We start from the raw sequence: 16,138 nt of genomic DNA, 5'->3' as shown, positions 1-16,138 counted from the left end.
ATGGCTTCTATGGGACATGGAAAAACCAGGGCAGCACATGAACAAGACCAGCTGTAATGCAATGACTGCTAAGGACAAACATTTCACTCAGTCAGTTTCTCTTCACCACCACTACTCTGACAACTAAATAATTCCTAAATCTTGCTTCATCATGTCCACATTTAACCAAAGCAATGTGAATAACAACTGTAATGATAAGTTACCACATTCAATTGTATGGGATGAGCTTATGAAAGAATAAGGAAAACCAGCTTGCACTGTTGTAACTGTATAAAAAATGGGGTAGCCAGGTACTGTGGTGCATACCTTTAATCCCAGCATTTGGGGTACAGAGGCAAGCAGATCTCTTCCAGTTTGAGATCTACTCTATAAGCCAGGACTACATAGTGAGACCCAGTCTCAAAAACTAAGGAAAGAAATAAAAGAGGATAATTATTTATTTATAAATTAACAGTTCTGAGAAGAACTGAACATTTATAAGCAAGCTCTCCTGCAAAATCAGGCTTTGATCCTTACTTAATAAAATGTCATTTTGCTGGACGGTAGTGGTGCATGCCTGTTAATCCCAGCACTTGGGAGGTAGAGGCAGGCAGATCTCTGTGAGTTCAATAGCAGCTAGGTCTACAGAGTGAGTTTCAGGACAGCCAGAGCTACACAGAGACCTTGTCTCGAAAAACCAAAAAAGGGGAGGGGGGACATTTTACTCTCAAAGCAAATATTTATTAGACTGACTTTCTCTTGTATCCTAGTGTTTCTTTAGTTATAGCCACCCACCATCATGTACAACTGCCAGGCCTTTCCCCAAGAGAACATCTACTCTTTCTCACTGTATAGACACACACATCTCCTTATTTCCCAAAGCTTGAGTGCTGACTTGAAAGCATGGCATCTGAGATTCTGGCACAGTCCACATAAACTGCTATCCACACAGAGTGGTACATCCTACTGTCAATCACTGGTTTCTAGGACTGGTTTCCATTCTAACAGTCTACTGTATGTAAGGCTTAAAGGACCAGAAGCAACCTCTCACTCCTCTCTCTACATGCTGCTGCTATGGAACACCCCTGTTACAGGGGTGGTAAAAAGTCATATACTTCGGAAGACTATTTGAATGAGTAATTATGTGCTTCATTTCCTGTATAGAGAGGAATCAAACATCAGAATTCTGAACCAACCCATAATGGTTGATATTATCTATTTAGATACTAAAAAAAAAAAATATTTTAAAGAAATCAGCTACCTGTCAGTTCATAAATAAGCATTACTAATAAATGCCAAGTATTATCTACCTTTTCCAAGCTCTTTTGTTCCTTTTGTTATTGGTACTTGGTAAGTAATTGCCATTATAGAAATCAAGTGGAGAAAAAGGCAGTCCCTAGTGATCATTATTGCAAGGGCATCCAATTGTATCACTGTCCACTTGTTCATTTCATTTTAGACTCTTTTCCTCTAAGTGTTTGTATACAAATTCACAGCAAGGATTTCTAGGTTTACAAATTTGGAAGTACGTGTCTCTAACTAGAAAGAGAGAGAAAATTGGGGGAAGTGGATTTATCCAAACTGACAAAATTAAAACTCCAAGTCTGAAAAGAATATTTCTCAGGAACAAAACTGAAGGGGAGAGAATCTCAGTATTATTCTAAAACCCAAATTCCTAAAGCTATAATCGATGGTAATAATTTAACAGGATGTCATCTCAACTAATATTTAAAAGTTATTAACTACTCAGCTAACATTTTCATTACTTGATATCACTACAAAGAAAAAAGATTTCTCACAGTGGAAAAATAAGGAGTCAGGATGCTTCAAACTGCACCAATAATCAAGGTAGTGTATCATTTAAAATGACAGGCAAATACCAGATCCATTCACTGAATGGAAATGCTAAAAAGTGATTCATTTCCCCAAATAGTTGTTAAATTCCATGTTTAATGTCTGTACCTACAACTAATTACTTATGTTTCACTTCTCATGGAAGCTGATCTCTGAAAGGAAGTCTCCCAGACTGTAAGTAATAGGCACCATTTTATCCCAGGGTTTTAAAACAGGACTTTCTAGAATTTGACTCCCACACTAATCCTCTCTCTATTTTCCCAAACCAATGCCTGCCATGACAGGTCTCATTTTCCTTTCCTCTTTGAAGTACAAAGGGATCCTGCACTTGCGGCTCATTTGGCAATTGCTACGAAACCTCACAGTTCAGCATCCTTTCTGAAAATGGCGATTCTATATATAACCTGAAGTTTTACACTTACAGTGCACTTACATGTAGAAAGAAGCTGAAATGCAGCATCTACTACATTTCAACATCCTCACATTTCAATATCACAGATATTAAGAGATGGGAAAAGACCTGCTTGTAGAACTTTAAACGGCTGTTGAACAGAATATATTAATCAATATCAAAAATAATTAAGAATTTTGTTGTTTTACATTTATGTTCTACATGCACACCTTTACAAATGATGTAAAAAATAATTAAGAAATAACTTGTTGTTTTATATTTATGTTCTACATGCACAGCTTTACAAATGATGTCTTTTTCAACATAGTAAAAGCTGGAGATCATCAATGTGAGTAAACTATGGCTTTTCTAACAGATTTCTTTATAACATGCACAAGTAAGTGCCCTAGATAGCAATTCTAATATCATTGCAAGCTCTGTTCAGTCCTCTATCTGTGCTTTGCACCTCAGAAGTGAGCCTATCAAGGCACTTAAAAACACCTAAGTCTTTTTTAGGGACTTCAAAGTGGGCCACAGTTTACACAACACAGTACCCAGTCCATCAGCACTTCAGTCAGTTTGCATTTGTTTCCAGCATAAAATATCATAAAAATTCCTCATGTAACCAAAACCAAGTTATTAATAAAAATAAAATAGAAAAAAAACACTGTATACCACTAAGACAAAATTTGCCCTTTTCAAATGTAGAGAATGGTTCTCAGCTTCCTCTAGCAACAGAATAAGATTTTATATATTCAGAAGCGAAAAGGGAACCCAAACCCACACAAGCCCCAAAACCTAAAACAGAAGCAATCTAGATAAAAATGAAATATAACAAAGCCAACTACACTATACACAGCTCTGTATGAAGAAGAGTCTGCACAGCTTTGTATCCTTTTATCTGTCCTTTGAGGTGAGTTTTTCAATCAGCTCTTGCAGTGGCGCCAGCTCTCGTCTGTCAATAAGGTTGAACTCCTAAAAACAGCAAAAAATTATTTGTATCTAATGCCAAAGCAAATTACCATGAACATTGTTGGGTACTAGCTTCTGAAGTAAGTAATCACTTTTTAAATCACTTAAGCTCCCTTGATAGTCTATTTTTACATCTCTATAACATTAAATATCTATAATATTAAAAATAAATCCCTCCAACCTCATGAAATTACTTTGGATATTAAACGTGGTAAATGCTGTTAACCACTTCATGTAATACCTGGAATACTGTATAATTGGCTCACACTGCCAATCAATAAGTGGGAGCTATTGCTCCCAATGAAAAAATACACTGGGCAGCACTGAAATATGTCAATCAGATACAGATCTGATATCACTGCAAAGAAAAAGATTTTACCATGGAAAACTTAGGTCAGCATGCTTCCAACTGTGCCAATAACCAAGGCACTATATCTTTTAAAACAACTTTTAAATGATTTCTCTTGAACTACAATTTTAAGAAATGACTAAATAAGGGTCACATAAACTTCCAATATTCTGTAAGGTGGACCTTTCTCAACTCCCAGTGTAATCCATGAGTAGCACCCATCATATGCCAAACACTACAATCAGAACTCTTGAGAAGCAATAGCTTTAATACTACAAGCCTATCTCTCATATCGGTGGAGTCTGGGCCAAGAATATATGGGAATATATACCACATGACTACAGTTTTTATATTGCACATTAAAGTAACACTGTTAAATAAAGCATGTCTTTCTGTCTTGACAAGTATCCAGACTAAGCAGAAAAACAGACTCAAATTTAGAATTCAAAAAACTCAGAATTCTACACTAGAAAGTAGATCACATGAGGATAGCCAGCTCTGAGTTCCTGGCCCTCAGTTAACCTTTGGCTTTTCCAACCCTAAGCTCCATCTACGTACAAAGGGGCCTCACTCAAATGAGTAAAGACAAGTTACTGGTATGTATGAGAGATGTGCACATTCCTATAACAAGCAGGTATCATCTGGATACTACGTATGTCTGAGGTTATACCTAGCAGAGACGTGACCTAGTTTCCAAAGAATAAACATCAATTATGTTTATCTGAGAGCATGTGGGTAAGGAATTCTAAGATCACATATATTCTAAGCACATAAGATACAAAAAGGGACCTGGGCAAGTATGTTGTTGGCCCTGTAGAGCAAGACTGTATGGGACCAGAGCAAGATTCTCTAAATCCAAAGGTCCAAACAATGGTCTTCTTAATCAAAGGGGTATTGCTAGTACATTGCGATGGCAAAATTCTCTAAATTGACCACCAATATTTGCTAGCACATAGCAAAATGTATTCTTTACAGCTAAGAGTAAAGTAAAACTAACACTTTTAAAGGAAGAATATTTTCTCCTGACCCAACAAAACCTAAACTTTGGCAATCATTTTCTGCTAACTAAAATATCAATGCAAATCTTAGAATGAAATGAGTTTTGTTGCTATAGATCTGCAGAGGAGACTATCACATAACTGCCCAAGAAATGTGATTTTTATGGATAATTTAAAAGAAGTGTACCTTTAGTGTAAGGAGTATATATTAATGAAAGTGAACATGTTTCTTCAGTGGAAAGTAACAACAACATTAATAGACTTATGCTCACACACAAAAACACAAAGTAAAACTTGTTTTAATCTCTATAGAAACAGCAAACAAAAACTAGTTGGCTCATCTATTTCCAACTCTTTCATCTTTTCTTATTATTTCTCTAATTAGAGAATTAAATAAAAATATACTAATATATAGTTATTTCTTTCCTTGTTTGTTTGAGACAAGGTACTGAGGGGGTAACCCAGGCTGGCCTTCAACTCCTGAGTCTCCTGCTCTGCCTCTGGAGAACTGAGAATTGTATGTAGGGCCACTAATCCTGGCTTCTTAGTCTCTATTTCTCAGGCCAGCTCTCTGAGGATTGAACAAAGACAAAGTCAACCAGCAAGTCGGCTCAAATTCTAAGGGACCACTAGACCACACTGCGACCCTTTCTTTCCTTACTCATGACAGATAGTTATTAGCTTCAAAATCACTTAGAATATGGCTTTAAAAAGAAATGGGGGGAAAGGATGTGATATTCAAAGCATACATCCAGAAAAGAGTCCCATAGTAAAGATACAAGATTTTTTCTTTAAATAGAGGTTTAAAAGGAATACTAAAACACTTGCAACCAAGTCCACAACATGTCTGTCCAACCAGTCGGGTTCAGATTCAGATTGCTTTTTTTTGTTTCTTCTACTTTGATTGGTTTTTGTTTGTTACTTGCTTCTGTTGGTTTTGGTTGTTGTCTATCTGTTTTATATTTGTTGAGACAGGATCTTCTGGCCCAGGATAGCCTGAAACTTAATAGCGGTCTAGCCCTGAAGTCATAATCCTTATGCTTCAGCCTCCCAAGTGTCAAGATTATAGGCAAGGACCATCTTATCTGACTCATGCTCACGTTTCTCATTTAGCCCCTTATGGCCTGGAAATTGAAGCAGTCCGAGCAACACAAGGCATCTTAGAAGCACTTTAGACTTGCCTAACACGAACTGGAGACTAATGAAGCTTAGAAGCAAAAGGCCCATAATGGAAAGTGCAAAACAGGATGCGGATTAGAAATAGCGAGATCTGTCCTGACAGTGTATATTCATTTATTCATCAAAGAATTCTAAAGAAAAACATGAAGCAACAAAATCCTCATGAGTCAACCTACCTGAACAAAAAAAATAAAGTGCTTGAAAGATGTATTGAGATGTGCTTCCTCCTGAAGCTGGATCACAGGGTCAAAATGTTGGTGATAAATGTGAGCATAAACTCTGAAGAGTCGTTTGAGTATTGTTTTTGCCACTGACATGAAATTCTTCGGGAATGGAACACCTAGTGAAGAGATAACCACACCTCTATTAATAAGAGCACAAAGCAGCACTGACTTGTCATCAAGTAGCAACAGGGCTGAAAGATGAACTAGGTACAAATCCCTATTCAACATGCACATAAAATATTTGCGAAGTTCTTGGCACATAATGAAACTCCAGAGTGCCTCTTAGATATGAACAACTCTTCTTTATGGTATACTGTACTTCTAACATACTGTCACTTTACAAATAAACACCTAAGAAGCAGCAAAGCTAAAACTCACACCCAGGTTACTAGATCTGTTAACACTGAGCTCTACACAAATGTGTGCTAACATAAATAATTTATTAACCATTTCAGTTACGTTTAAAGTGCTTTTCATATATCAGACACACACAGACATACACACACTGAGCCTTAAGGAGATTTTGACCCAGGAATGGTGACTTATATCCTAATCTCAGCACCTGGGAGACTGAGGCAGGATGATAGTGAGTTCAAGACCAGCATGGAATTACATAGCAAGATTCTGTCTGAAAAGAACAAAAATAAAATGAAATTTGTCCTTGGGAGGATATTATCCTAAGTGCACACCACACTCAAAAAGACTATTTGTTGGGAGCCGACTCTGAGCAGAAAGCAGCTATCATCCTTGCAGCCATCGCGAGCCATATACCCTGACAAGAGACTTGTTTTCAACAGCCTACAACAGCTGAGCACACTCTGATAAACATCTTGTTTTTCTCACATATCTTGTTTTGTTGTTTAGTGCCCCCAGCTGCAAGGCGCACGTGGTAAAGTGTCTTCAGCTGCGTTCCCCTGCTTGTGCTTATATATACCCAGGATTTCCTTTCAGTGAACGAGACCTGATCAGACTCTGTCTTATCTCCATTCTTCACGTCTCTTGCCCTTCCTTCCCACTCTCTCTTGCTAGACCCTGACCTGCAGACTGGAGCAGCAGCTTGGCTGGGCAAAGTGGCCCCCAAATGTGGGGCAGAATGGGCTGTTACAACTATTCTTTGATCTTACTTGCATTTTGGGTGAAAAAGAAGATGAACTCTATAGAGACTAAAACCATGGTTACTTGGTAAGGGGATAGGTATGAGATAGTGTAGGTCAGGATATACCTAAGACATCTTCAGATAAGGTATAGGATAATCAGGTCTAAATTAATAATTTACTGTATTGATTTTTTTTTTATTATTTGGGTAATTATAGCTACTTCCCTAACAGAACAAAATGGGTTAACTGTAACAAGATGCATATTAATTTATTATCATGCTATATAACAGATATATACAATTTTTTAAATTTTAATAAACATCTGAGCCCATTTCAATGATTTAGCAAGTAAAAACACCTGTTGGGTGAGCCCACTAAACTGTGTTTAATCCCAGAAAGCATGTAAAGGTGACGAACAGATCAGGTTCCACAAAGCTGAACTCAGACGTCCACATGCACACACATGCACACACATGCACACACATGCACACACAATAGTCATAAGTAAATTCTTAAAAAGAAAGGAATACCAAATCCTATATTCTAAATGTTGAACTCTGCAAGACAACCAAACACTGGTATTACTCAGTGTCATAATACTATTGTCCATTTAACACAACTAAAAATCACAAGAAATAAATACACCAGAACAAAAGCATATTCTAAAATATCCAAGTCATAATAAAGCAAAAAAGGACTGAAGTCCACATATTCTAGACTACAGAGATTAACAAGACAGAGTGCTCCATGAAAACCATTTGCAGTGATCTTGTCTTTAGCTAGAAAGGACATTTCTAGGAAAATCTGAAAACCACAAACAGGACCGAAGATCCAAGAAGACCTACGATTTCAGAGGTAAGTGCTCTATTGAAATCATACAATGTTAGTCAAAAGTTGTTTAACAATATTCTACAAGTCATTTTTTTTTTCAGAAAACATACTTGTAAGTAGTTTTAAAAGGTAAAACAACATATGAATTGTCTAATGGCAGCAATTTAGATCTTTAAAAGCAAACACAGCAAACAAGTCACTGTTATCTATGTCAAGCCAAACCCTCAAGGCTGTTTCTTTCCTCACATATCTTGATTTCAAAATCTATGTGACACATGATGGCTCATTCCTGCAGTCACACACAGGAGGCATAGCCAGGATTGCCACTGTCTTGATGCCAGCCTGAGCTACAGAGGAAGACCCTACCTCAAAACAAAAGAACAATACAAAATCATTAAGAATAATGATTCTTTTATAAGCCTTAAAAATCACTTCTTTATCATTAGTATAAAATTAGATGGGGCTGGCGAGATGGCTCAGTGGTTAAGAGCATTGACTGCTCTTCCAGAGGTCATGAGTTCAAATCCCAGCAACCACATGGTGGCTCACAACCATCTGTAATGATATCTGATGCCCCCTTGTGGGGTGTCTGAAGACAGCTACAGTGTATTTACATATAATAAATAAATAAATAAAAAATTAAAAAAAAAAAAATTAGATACAAGCCATAAAGCTTGGGAAAAGAAACATGAATATGGCAGGTATCGCTAGCTGTCTTATTATTCACTATCTTTTTTCTGAAAGATAGGCCACGTTATTACCTTCCCATATCATAAACTCACCTGTTCTTCACTTAAAATTATAAAAAGGTATCCTTAATAAATCTAGTGTAAAAAAAGGATCCAAGAATACTCTTGAAATGCATAAAGTTAGAAATATTTTGATTGATGTGGTAACCTGCTATGGCTCCCAGAACAGCAGTAAGCTTCCATCTGAAACTTTCTACTAAAAAGGAAAACTACTATAATTCTTTTTTAAAAAAATAAATTCTTTTTTAAAAAAAGAAAGGAACTGGTTATGGTGGTGCACGCCTTTAATCTCAACACTCATAAGGCAGAGGCAGTCAGATCTCTGAGTCTGTCAACCTGGCCTATTGAGTGGTTTCCAGAACAACCAGGGCTACACAGAAAAATATGTCAAGAGGATGGGGCAAGAACTCAAACACACCCAACCAACACACACTCAAAAGATCACCTTTTATTAGAATTAATGTCAGTAATATTTTAATCTGAAATATCACAAAAATGTTAGCAAATAATAATTAAGTCAAGAAGGAGATCATTTATTTTGTATTGTCTAGCCTTTCAGTTAAAACACTAGGTGCATGGGTGAAAAGATAATCAATTTACACAGACAGCTTGCTTGTGTCCTAAGTGGGCTAGCAAGTTCCTATGACTGTTCTTTAGAAATCACCTCATCAATGTGGTCCCAGGAAACCCTCAAATGAGCAGGACAGGAAGGAAGAGGACAATTGCAGAAACATAAAATTAAATACATCATGATTTATCTCATTACGTAAAATATTTTTACCAATTTTTGATGGAAATAATGTCTCATCATCCAGCTGGTCTTGAACCCAAGTCATCAGGTAATCAATATACTTTGGTGCAGAACACTTAATGGGCTTTTTTATGTTTGTTCCATCTGCCCAGTGATACTCATATCTGCAACAGAAAAATTACATCAGAAGAGAGGTATAAATATATGCATACGTGTATTATGAATGTATACACTAACATGTTTTAAACAATCTGTTCTTCCAGGTAAGTACAAATTTCCAATCAACAGTAGCCTGGTTTGCATTTACCCAATCCAACCTAAAAAGTTTGTATCAAACTCATCTTCTACTTAGATGTTTTCCTCACCTGTCTGGTTTTCTATCTTTTCCTTTCTTTCTCTTTTCTTTCCCTATCTCACTATGTATACCAGACTGGCTTGAAACTCGAGATTCACCTGTCTCTGCCTCCCAAACTCTGGTGTGATAAACCACAGGCTGCCACCACCACGAGCAGCTCCTGAATTTTCTAATACAGGATAGAATAATAATATATTGCTGAAGTGGGAGAACTTACTTCTGTCCTATGATGCCTGTCTTTGAACTTTAAGCTTTTCTTCCTTACATAAAATACAGCACAATTCATTTTACTTGGGGACTTTAAATTTAGGGTCAACTATAAAGAATGACAGAAAATTCAAAGTAAAACTAATATAAATAAGAATGGTGCAATAGTTTAGTACGTTTGGCTAAGGAGCCCTTAATATACCCTTAAAAGAAACTGGCAATTCAAAAATGTTCATGTTTTCGATATTAACATTACCCTTTGATTTACAAAACATTTAATATGTAACCATCACATGAGAAACGCAAGGTCAAGAACAAGGAACGCTAAAATGAAGTACGCTTCCCCTACTCTGAAGAACAAGGTTAGTAGAAGAGATGCTCATAAACGCAGAAGTAAAAATATATATGAACTGCCCATCTAAGGTGAACAATTTATCCTTGAAAGATCCACCTGTAAATCTTCACAGTCATGTTTGCTAACTTGTTACTGATTTTCAGGTGTTCATTCACTTCCACATATAACAAATATAAACCAAATTATTTGATCTGTATTCAGGCAAAACCCTCAAAAACCCTCAAATCAATTTTCTTAAACAATTCTCATCCTCTCATTCTGTCTGCCAACATGTCTCATCCCCTCCCCACACACACACACACACACAGGCACACAGGCACCCTAACTTTATGATAATAAAACTCTTCTTGTAAATTGTACAATATACTAAGTTCATAGTTGAAACTCCAAAATATAGAAATCTATCAACTGAACTGTTATTTAGATTTTTAGTTTCCAACACTTCTTCTGATGCTTCACTTTTTCAATCAACTCTTTTCTAACCTTTAATGGTCACAAGGAGTGACCATCAAATCCAGTACCAAGTTTCAAAAGGGAGATGCTCCCAAGCACCTACTGGTACCTACTGTGGTCAGTCACTTTCACAGTCAAGAATTTCCTCCTGTTATAAAATTTAAATACTTGGTGCAATTTAAGCCTATTTCTTCATCTTTGATACTCTTGAGAGCAAAGACTTAACAATTATTGAGAGTAAGACCCAACTATTATCATTGTTCATTTAAGAAACATGAGCTTAGGGCCAGAGAGATGACTCAACAGTTCAGTATGCTTACTGCTCTTACAGAGGATCTGTGTTCAGTTTCTAGTATCCGAATGGTAATTTGAAGCTACCTGTAACTTCAGCTCTATGGGATCTGTTATCCTCTTCTGGCCTCTGAAGGCTCTTGTATGTACATGGTGCACACATATACACATAATGAATAAATAAATGAATTTTTAAGAAACAAGAAGGGAGGCTGAAGAGATGGCTCAGTAATTAAAAGCACTGGCTGTTCTTCCAGAGGACTCAGGTTCAATTGTCAGCATATACATGGCAGCTCACAACTGTCTATGACTCCTGACTAATATACAGGGGATCCAACACCCTCACAGACATACATGAAGGCAAAGCACCAACGCTCATTTAAAAATAAACTTGTAAAAAGGAAACAAAGGGCATCTATATTTTCTCTCTACATTAAAAACTTCTAAGTTTTTCTTTCTTCACAGTCATGTTAACTTGTTATTGATTTTCAGGTGTTCATTCACGTCCACATATAACAACCAAAAGCAAACACAGTAAATCTAAGATTCATATTCAATGTCCTGAAGCTTTAAAAAATCATCTCAATATTCAGTATCCTAAGACTTTTTGAAAACTGAAACAATTATATGTTGCTTACACCTCTAGCACTTAAATCTACTATTCCTATTTTTTTCTTTTGCTATGTTTATAATTAAGACCATGTTAGAGTTTGAGTTTGAGCCACAGCACAGGCTCAAGTGTGGGCTTGAGAGTATAATCTTTACAAATGGTGCTGGTATACTGCTGGGGACTGGCCTTGAGGGTGACAGTGGAGCTGCTTCTCCTTCTGACCCATCCTTCAGTAGGCCTCACTCTTAAGGTCTCACTACTCGGTGCCAATCCATCTATCATGCCTTCCCAACCATGATAGAATGAAAAGCTCTCAACAAAGAGCTGAGCATGGTGGGCACAGCATAATCCTAACCCAGGAGGCATACTCAGGAGCGTTCTAGTCTAACGCCGACATGGGCCACATAGAAAAGAAGTAGTCTTCAAACAATTGTGGGTTGTTTTTGGTTGTTTTTTTTAAAGGAAAAAGAGAGGGGAGCAAGTGGGCAGGCAATGTGCTACAGAAGAATCTGCTTTTTTCAAGAAGGCAGAACTATTCTGTTCCTCCATGCAAATTAACCATGTAATTGTAAAATTAAAACCATCCATTTTCACATGAAACTTAAAACATATGAATACCAAGAATACCAATAGGAATTAAGTTATAGAAGGGAATTTCATTTCTCCAACACCTTTTTACACTAAGAAATTTTAAAATAACAAGTTACAGAAATTTGATAAAACTAAGACATTATCATGTGTCTGAAACATAATATTTAGCCAAAGTGATATCTAATTAATTTGAATCAAATCTGATAAGGAAGAACAATTTGATTAAAGATCTCCAGAGAGTCAGGAGTACACATCTTTAATCCCAGCACTCGGGAGGCAGAGGCAGGCAAATCTCTGTGAGTCCCAGGCCGACCTGGTCTACACAGGGAGTTCCAGGACTGATCAGGCTACAAACACTGTCTCAAAAAGTAACAATGTAAGTTCCATAAAGGACAGTTCTCCAAAATAAAGAGTTCCTTGCGAGGAGAAACTCACCAGACACAATTCTAACAGAAGAGCTCTAAAGGATGCAGGGCAGTGGGGTGTGGGAAAACTCCTCTCTGTGGGCAAGAAAGCAGGGCAGACCAAACACAGCTCTCTGCTTTCTAGTGACAACAGCTGGCGTGTGATTTACCTCCTTCTAAGAGAGTAACATGCCTTTCCTGAACTCCCATATCTCTGCTGCAAGTTCTTTGATCAGCTGACTAAACTTCTTATGTTCACGAAGATATATGGGTCGGTATTTTTCTGGTGAATGTTAGAATATAAAGTAAAATATATATTTACATATCACTAAATAAATAGCAGTAGCCCTTATTAGTAGCAATGGTAAAAAGCCAACTTCAAAAGGGCATTAGCCCAACCAATATTTACTGATTGCTAAGGAGGTGGTAAGTGCTATCTTTGCACCAAGACAGACTTAAAAGAGTAAAGAAATGAGTGGCACACCTTAAGTCCCAGATCTGATCCAGAGCACACGTGTACACACACACACAGTGTAATCATCATACAAAGTGAAAGCACTAGGTCTGGAGAAACCCCTCAGCTGACTGGAGTGTTCCAGCTCTTTCAGAGGACCTAAGATGAGCTCCAACCTCAAGCAGCTGCAGGAGCTCAGATGTCTCCAGCACTGTGGGCACCTGCACTCAGCATGCACATGCCTACACACACCCACACACCAACTGACAACAACCTTTTTAAAGAATACATTTATACTGAAGAATTCTAAGCAGCTCCAAAGGGAAAGAAATGTATAGCATGGACCTGTAACAAAGGTAAGACATTTTAAAATATTAACATAAGATAAAAAGAGAAGGAAAATGTCCAAGGATAAATGAGGCAGAAGGAACTGAGTGACTGGCAAGGAGTTTCCAGAAAGCTAGTTCAGGCAGCTAGAGTTTCCAGAAAGCTAGTTCAGACAGCTAGAGAGGAAAGTCGGAAAGCAGCCGGACGGTCGGCAGGCCCGGAGCTAACAAGCCGATCGGTGACAGGGAAGCCACCAAGGCAACTGCCAGAACCTAGAGAGTGCATGGCTAGATGCCTCTTCTCAGCTAAGAGCCCAGGAACAGTGGTAAGAGAAACTGGTCATGAGCCGTGTCTTACTTTGGTCCAGCTGACATCACCGGACAGCTCTCCTCTGTACAGAAGTCTGTGATGGTTCCATAAAGCATATTGATTTGATTGAAAAAATCCACAGCTGCAAAGCAAATGTCCATCATAAGTAAATTTAAATAGTAAAAAAAAATAATTTTGGCTCTATTTAAGCAGAATCCCAGGTATTTTTCCTACAAATGTAGGTGTGATCGGGAAAGCTCACACCAAAGACTCAATTGATTAGGAGCTTGTATTAGAGAGCAAGAAGACAAAAAGTAATGGCAACTCAGATAAAAAAATAAATAATATATATGTGTGTGATATATATATATATATATATATATATATATATATATATAAATATATATAAAATACAAAGAACTATGTAAGTAAGAAAAAAATAACACACACAGGAAATGTAACAATTTAAAATGCCCCCTCACAAGTTTCAAGATAATCATAAAATTCTACGGAAAAAAACGTTGGTAATAATGAAGCCACAAATTTAAATGATAATGGGTTGCCATTCCAAAGCTACCCCACCCTCCAGCTAAAAACTTACTTCAAAATATAGAAAGCCAAGAACAGCAAACACATTGTAAATGTCTGTATGTACAGTGTGGAGACCAGAAGAGGACTGTGCTATTCTAGACAACAGACACTCAGGTCCAGCAACTGAGCCAGAAAGTAATTATCTCCTTCTATACTTAAGACAATGTTTTGTATTCTACAATATACAGAGTTCTACACAGCCATTCTTAATATTTCTTAATCAGTATATACATGCTGGCCAAATATGGCAAATATGCATGCAATACCTCAGTGGGCAACAGTGCATTCCACCAAGCCTGACAACCTCAATTTGATCTCCAGGACGCACATGGTAGAGGGAGAAAACTGTACTCTGACCTCCAGATATTTGCTGTGGCATGTGTACCCATGCATATCAACATATACATGTGTGTACATACACACAAGTAAGTATAAACAATTAAATAACTAAATAAATTAATAAATAAGCTCTCAAAGGTACAAAAGCACAAAAAAGGTACAAAAGGTACAAAAAGAAGAAGAGAAAGGAGCAGCAAACAGGAAGATACAGAAGGGGACAGCAAGGGACAGGAGGGCACAGGAAAGGCAAGGCAGGGTGGTGCATGTTAGCACATCCATTTAATTCCAGCAACTGGGAGGCAGATGAATATCTCTAATTGAAAACCATCATAATCAACATAGTGATTCTAAAGCAGCCAGGGCTACACGGTTAGACCCTGTAATAATGTACAGATGCACTAGAAATTTACCCTCATTATCTTTGAGATGTCACAAACATCACCTTACAGTTAGGATGGCTCTCTCACCAATAAAATGAAAAGACAAAACATTTCATTTCTAATAACAAAAGTGTCTTAGTCCAAAACTATAATCACATTATTATAACATAATTTAAAAATAGTGACAGTACAGTTCTATTGACATTTCATAAAATTTCATATTCAGAAATTTAGTCATATAAAGACTAAGGCTGGATTGTGTCATCACTATATTGTAATATCAGGCTATTGTGACAGCACTATATTGTGATATCAAGCTAAATAGATCCTAGAATAGACAGCACTCCAACATTCACCTAAGAAGGTCACTGCCCCAATTCAGAGTCTGCTGAGAAACAGAAGGGCAACTTACTGTTAACTGCAACCCACTCATTCAGATCCTCTCCCTCGGGAAGCATGACAGCCATCCGCAGGTTGCCACTGCCCAGTGTGGCTTCTGCATGTTTTAAGAGTTCATACTGGTGAGACCCCTCTGGTATGTTCTTCTTTGGTTTAAAAGTTTTAGAAGAGCGACTACCACTGTGAATAAAAAAGAGGGGAAGGAAATACTTGATTATTTAAATATGTACTATCAATAGAATCTACACTTTATTACTGAATAAGTCATTCTAAATATCTAAATAACAGGAATTACACTTTCAGCCCCCAAACCTAAACTATACAAGCTACATTAACCCTAGCAGTAATGTGGTTCGTATAATGACTACGCTATCTACACCTAAAACACATATGAACTGCCTCTACATTCTCTAATTGAACTCAGGAGGAGAAAAACAACTTTCAGCTGTAACTAATCCAGCTCCCCACAATAAACCAACCACTCTGGAACTCTAATCGATGAAAAAAAACCAGACTGTAATCTATGAAACAAAAAAAAGCACTTCCATAATAAATAATAGTAATTTTACCTTTTATTCTACCCTGTTTCTCATTTTAATACACAGAAGTGTATTCTCTTATAGGATGAAGGTACACTTTTATATCAATAAAATACAAAAATCTAAGAGCAAGGGGAAAAGAAGCTCAATGTTTTTCTAC

At 37.1% G+C, this 16,138-nt stretch overlaps 1 protein-coding gene across 1 annotated transcript in view; it reads right to left on the bottom strand.

Moving 5' to 3' along the window:
• Positions 1-626: 626 nt before the first annotated feature.
• Mob1b (MOB kinase activator 1B) overlaps positions 627-16,138 on the bottom strand; it is a 38,082-nt gene continuing 22,570 nt past the window's right edge. Inside the window, exons 2-6 of the mRNA XM_028752610.1 lie at positions 15,453-15,619; positions 13,779-13,872; positions 9,405-9,538; positions 5,899-6,062; positions 627-3,199 (exon numbers count right to left, since the gene is read on the bottom strand). Coding sequence (XP_028608443.1) covers positions 3,122-3,199; positions 5,899-6,062; positions 9,405-9,538; positions 13,779-13,872; positions 15,453-15,619 — 637 coding nt within the window. The 3' untranslated portion in view covers positions 627-3,121. The remainder of the gene's footprint in view (positions 3,200-5,898; positions 6,063-9,404; positions 9,539-13,778; positions 13,873-15,452; positions 15,620-16,138) is intronic.

Source organism: Grammomys surdaster, unplaced genomic scaffold, assembly GCF_004785775.1.
Source record: "Grammomys surdaster isolate TR1022 unplaced genomic scaffold, NIH_TR_1.0 125928, whole genome shotgun sequence".
NCBI lineage: Eukaryota > Metazoa > Chordata > Mammalia > Rodentia > Muridae > Grammomys > Grammomys surdaster.
Note: the sequence above shows the minus strand (reverse complement) of the source record. Positions and strands in the feature narration are given on the sequence as shown.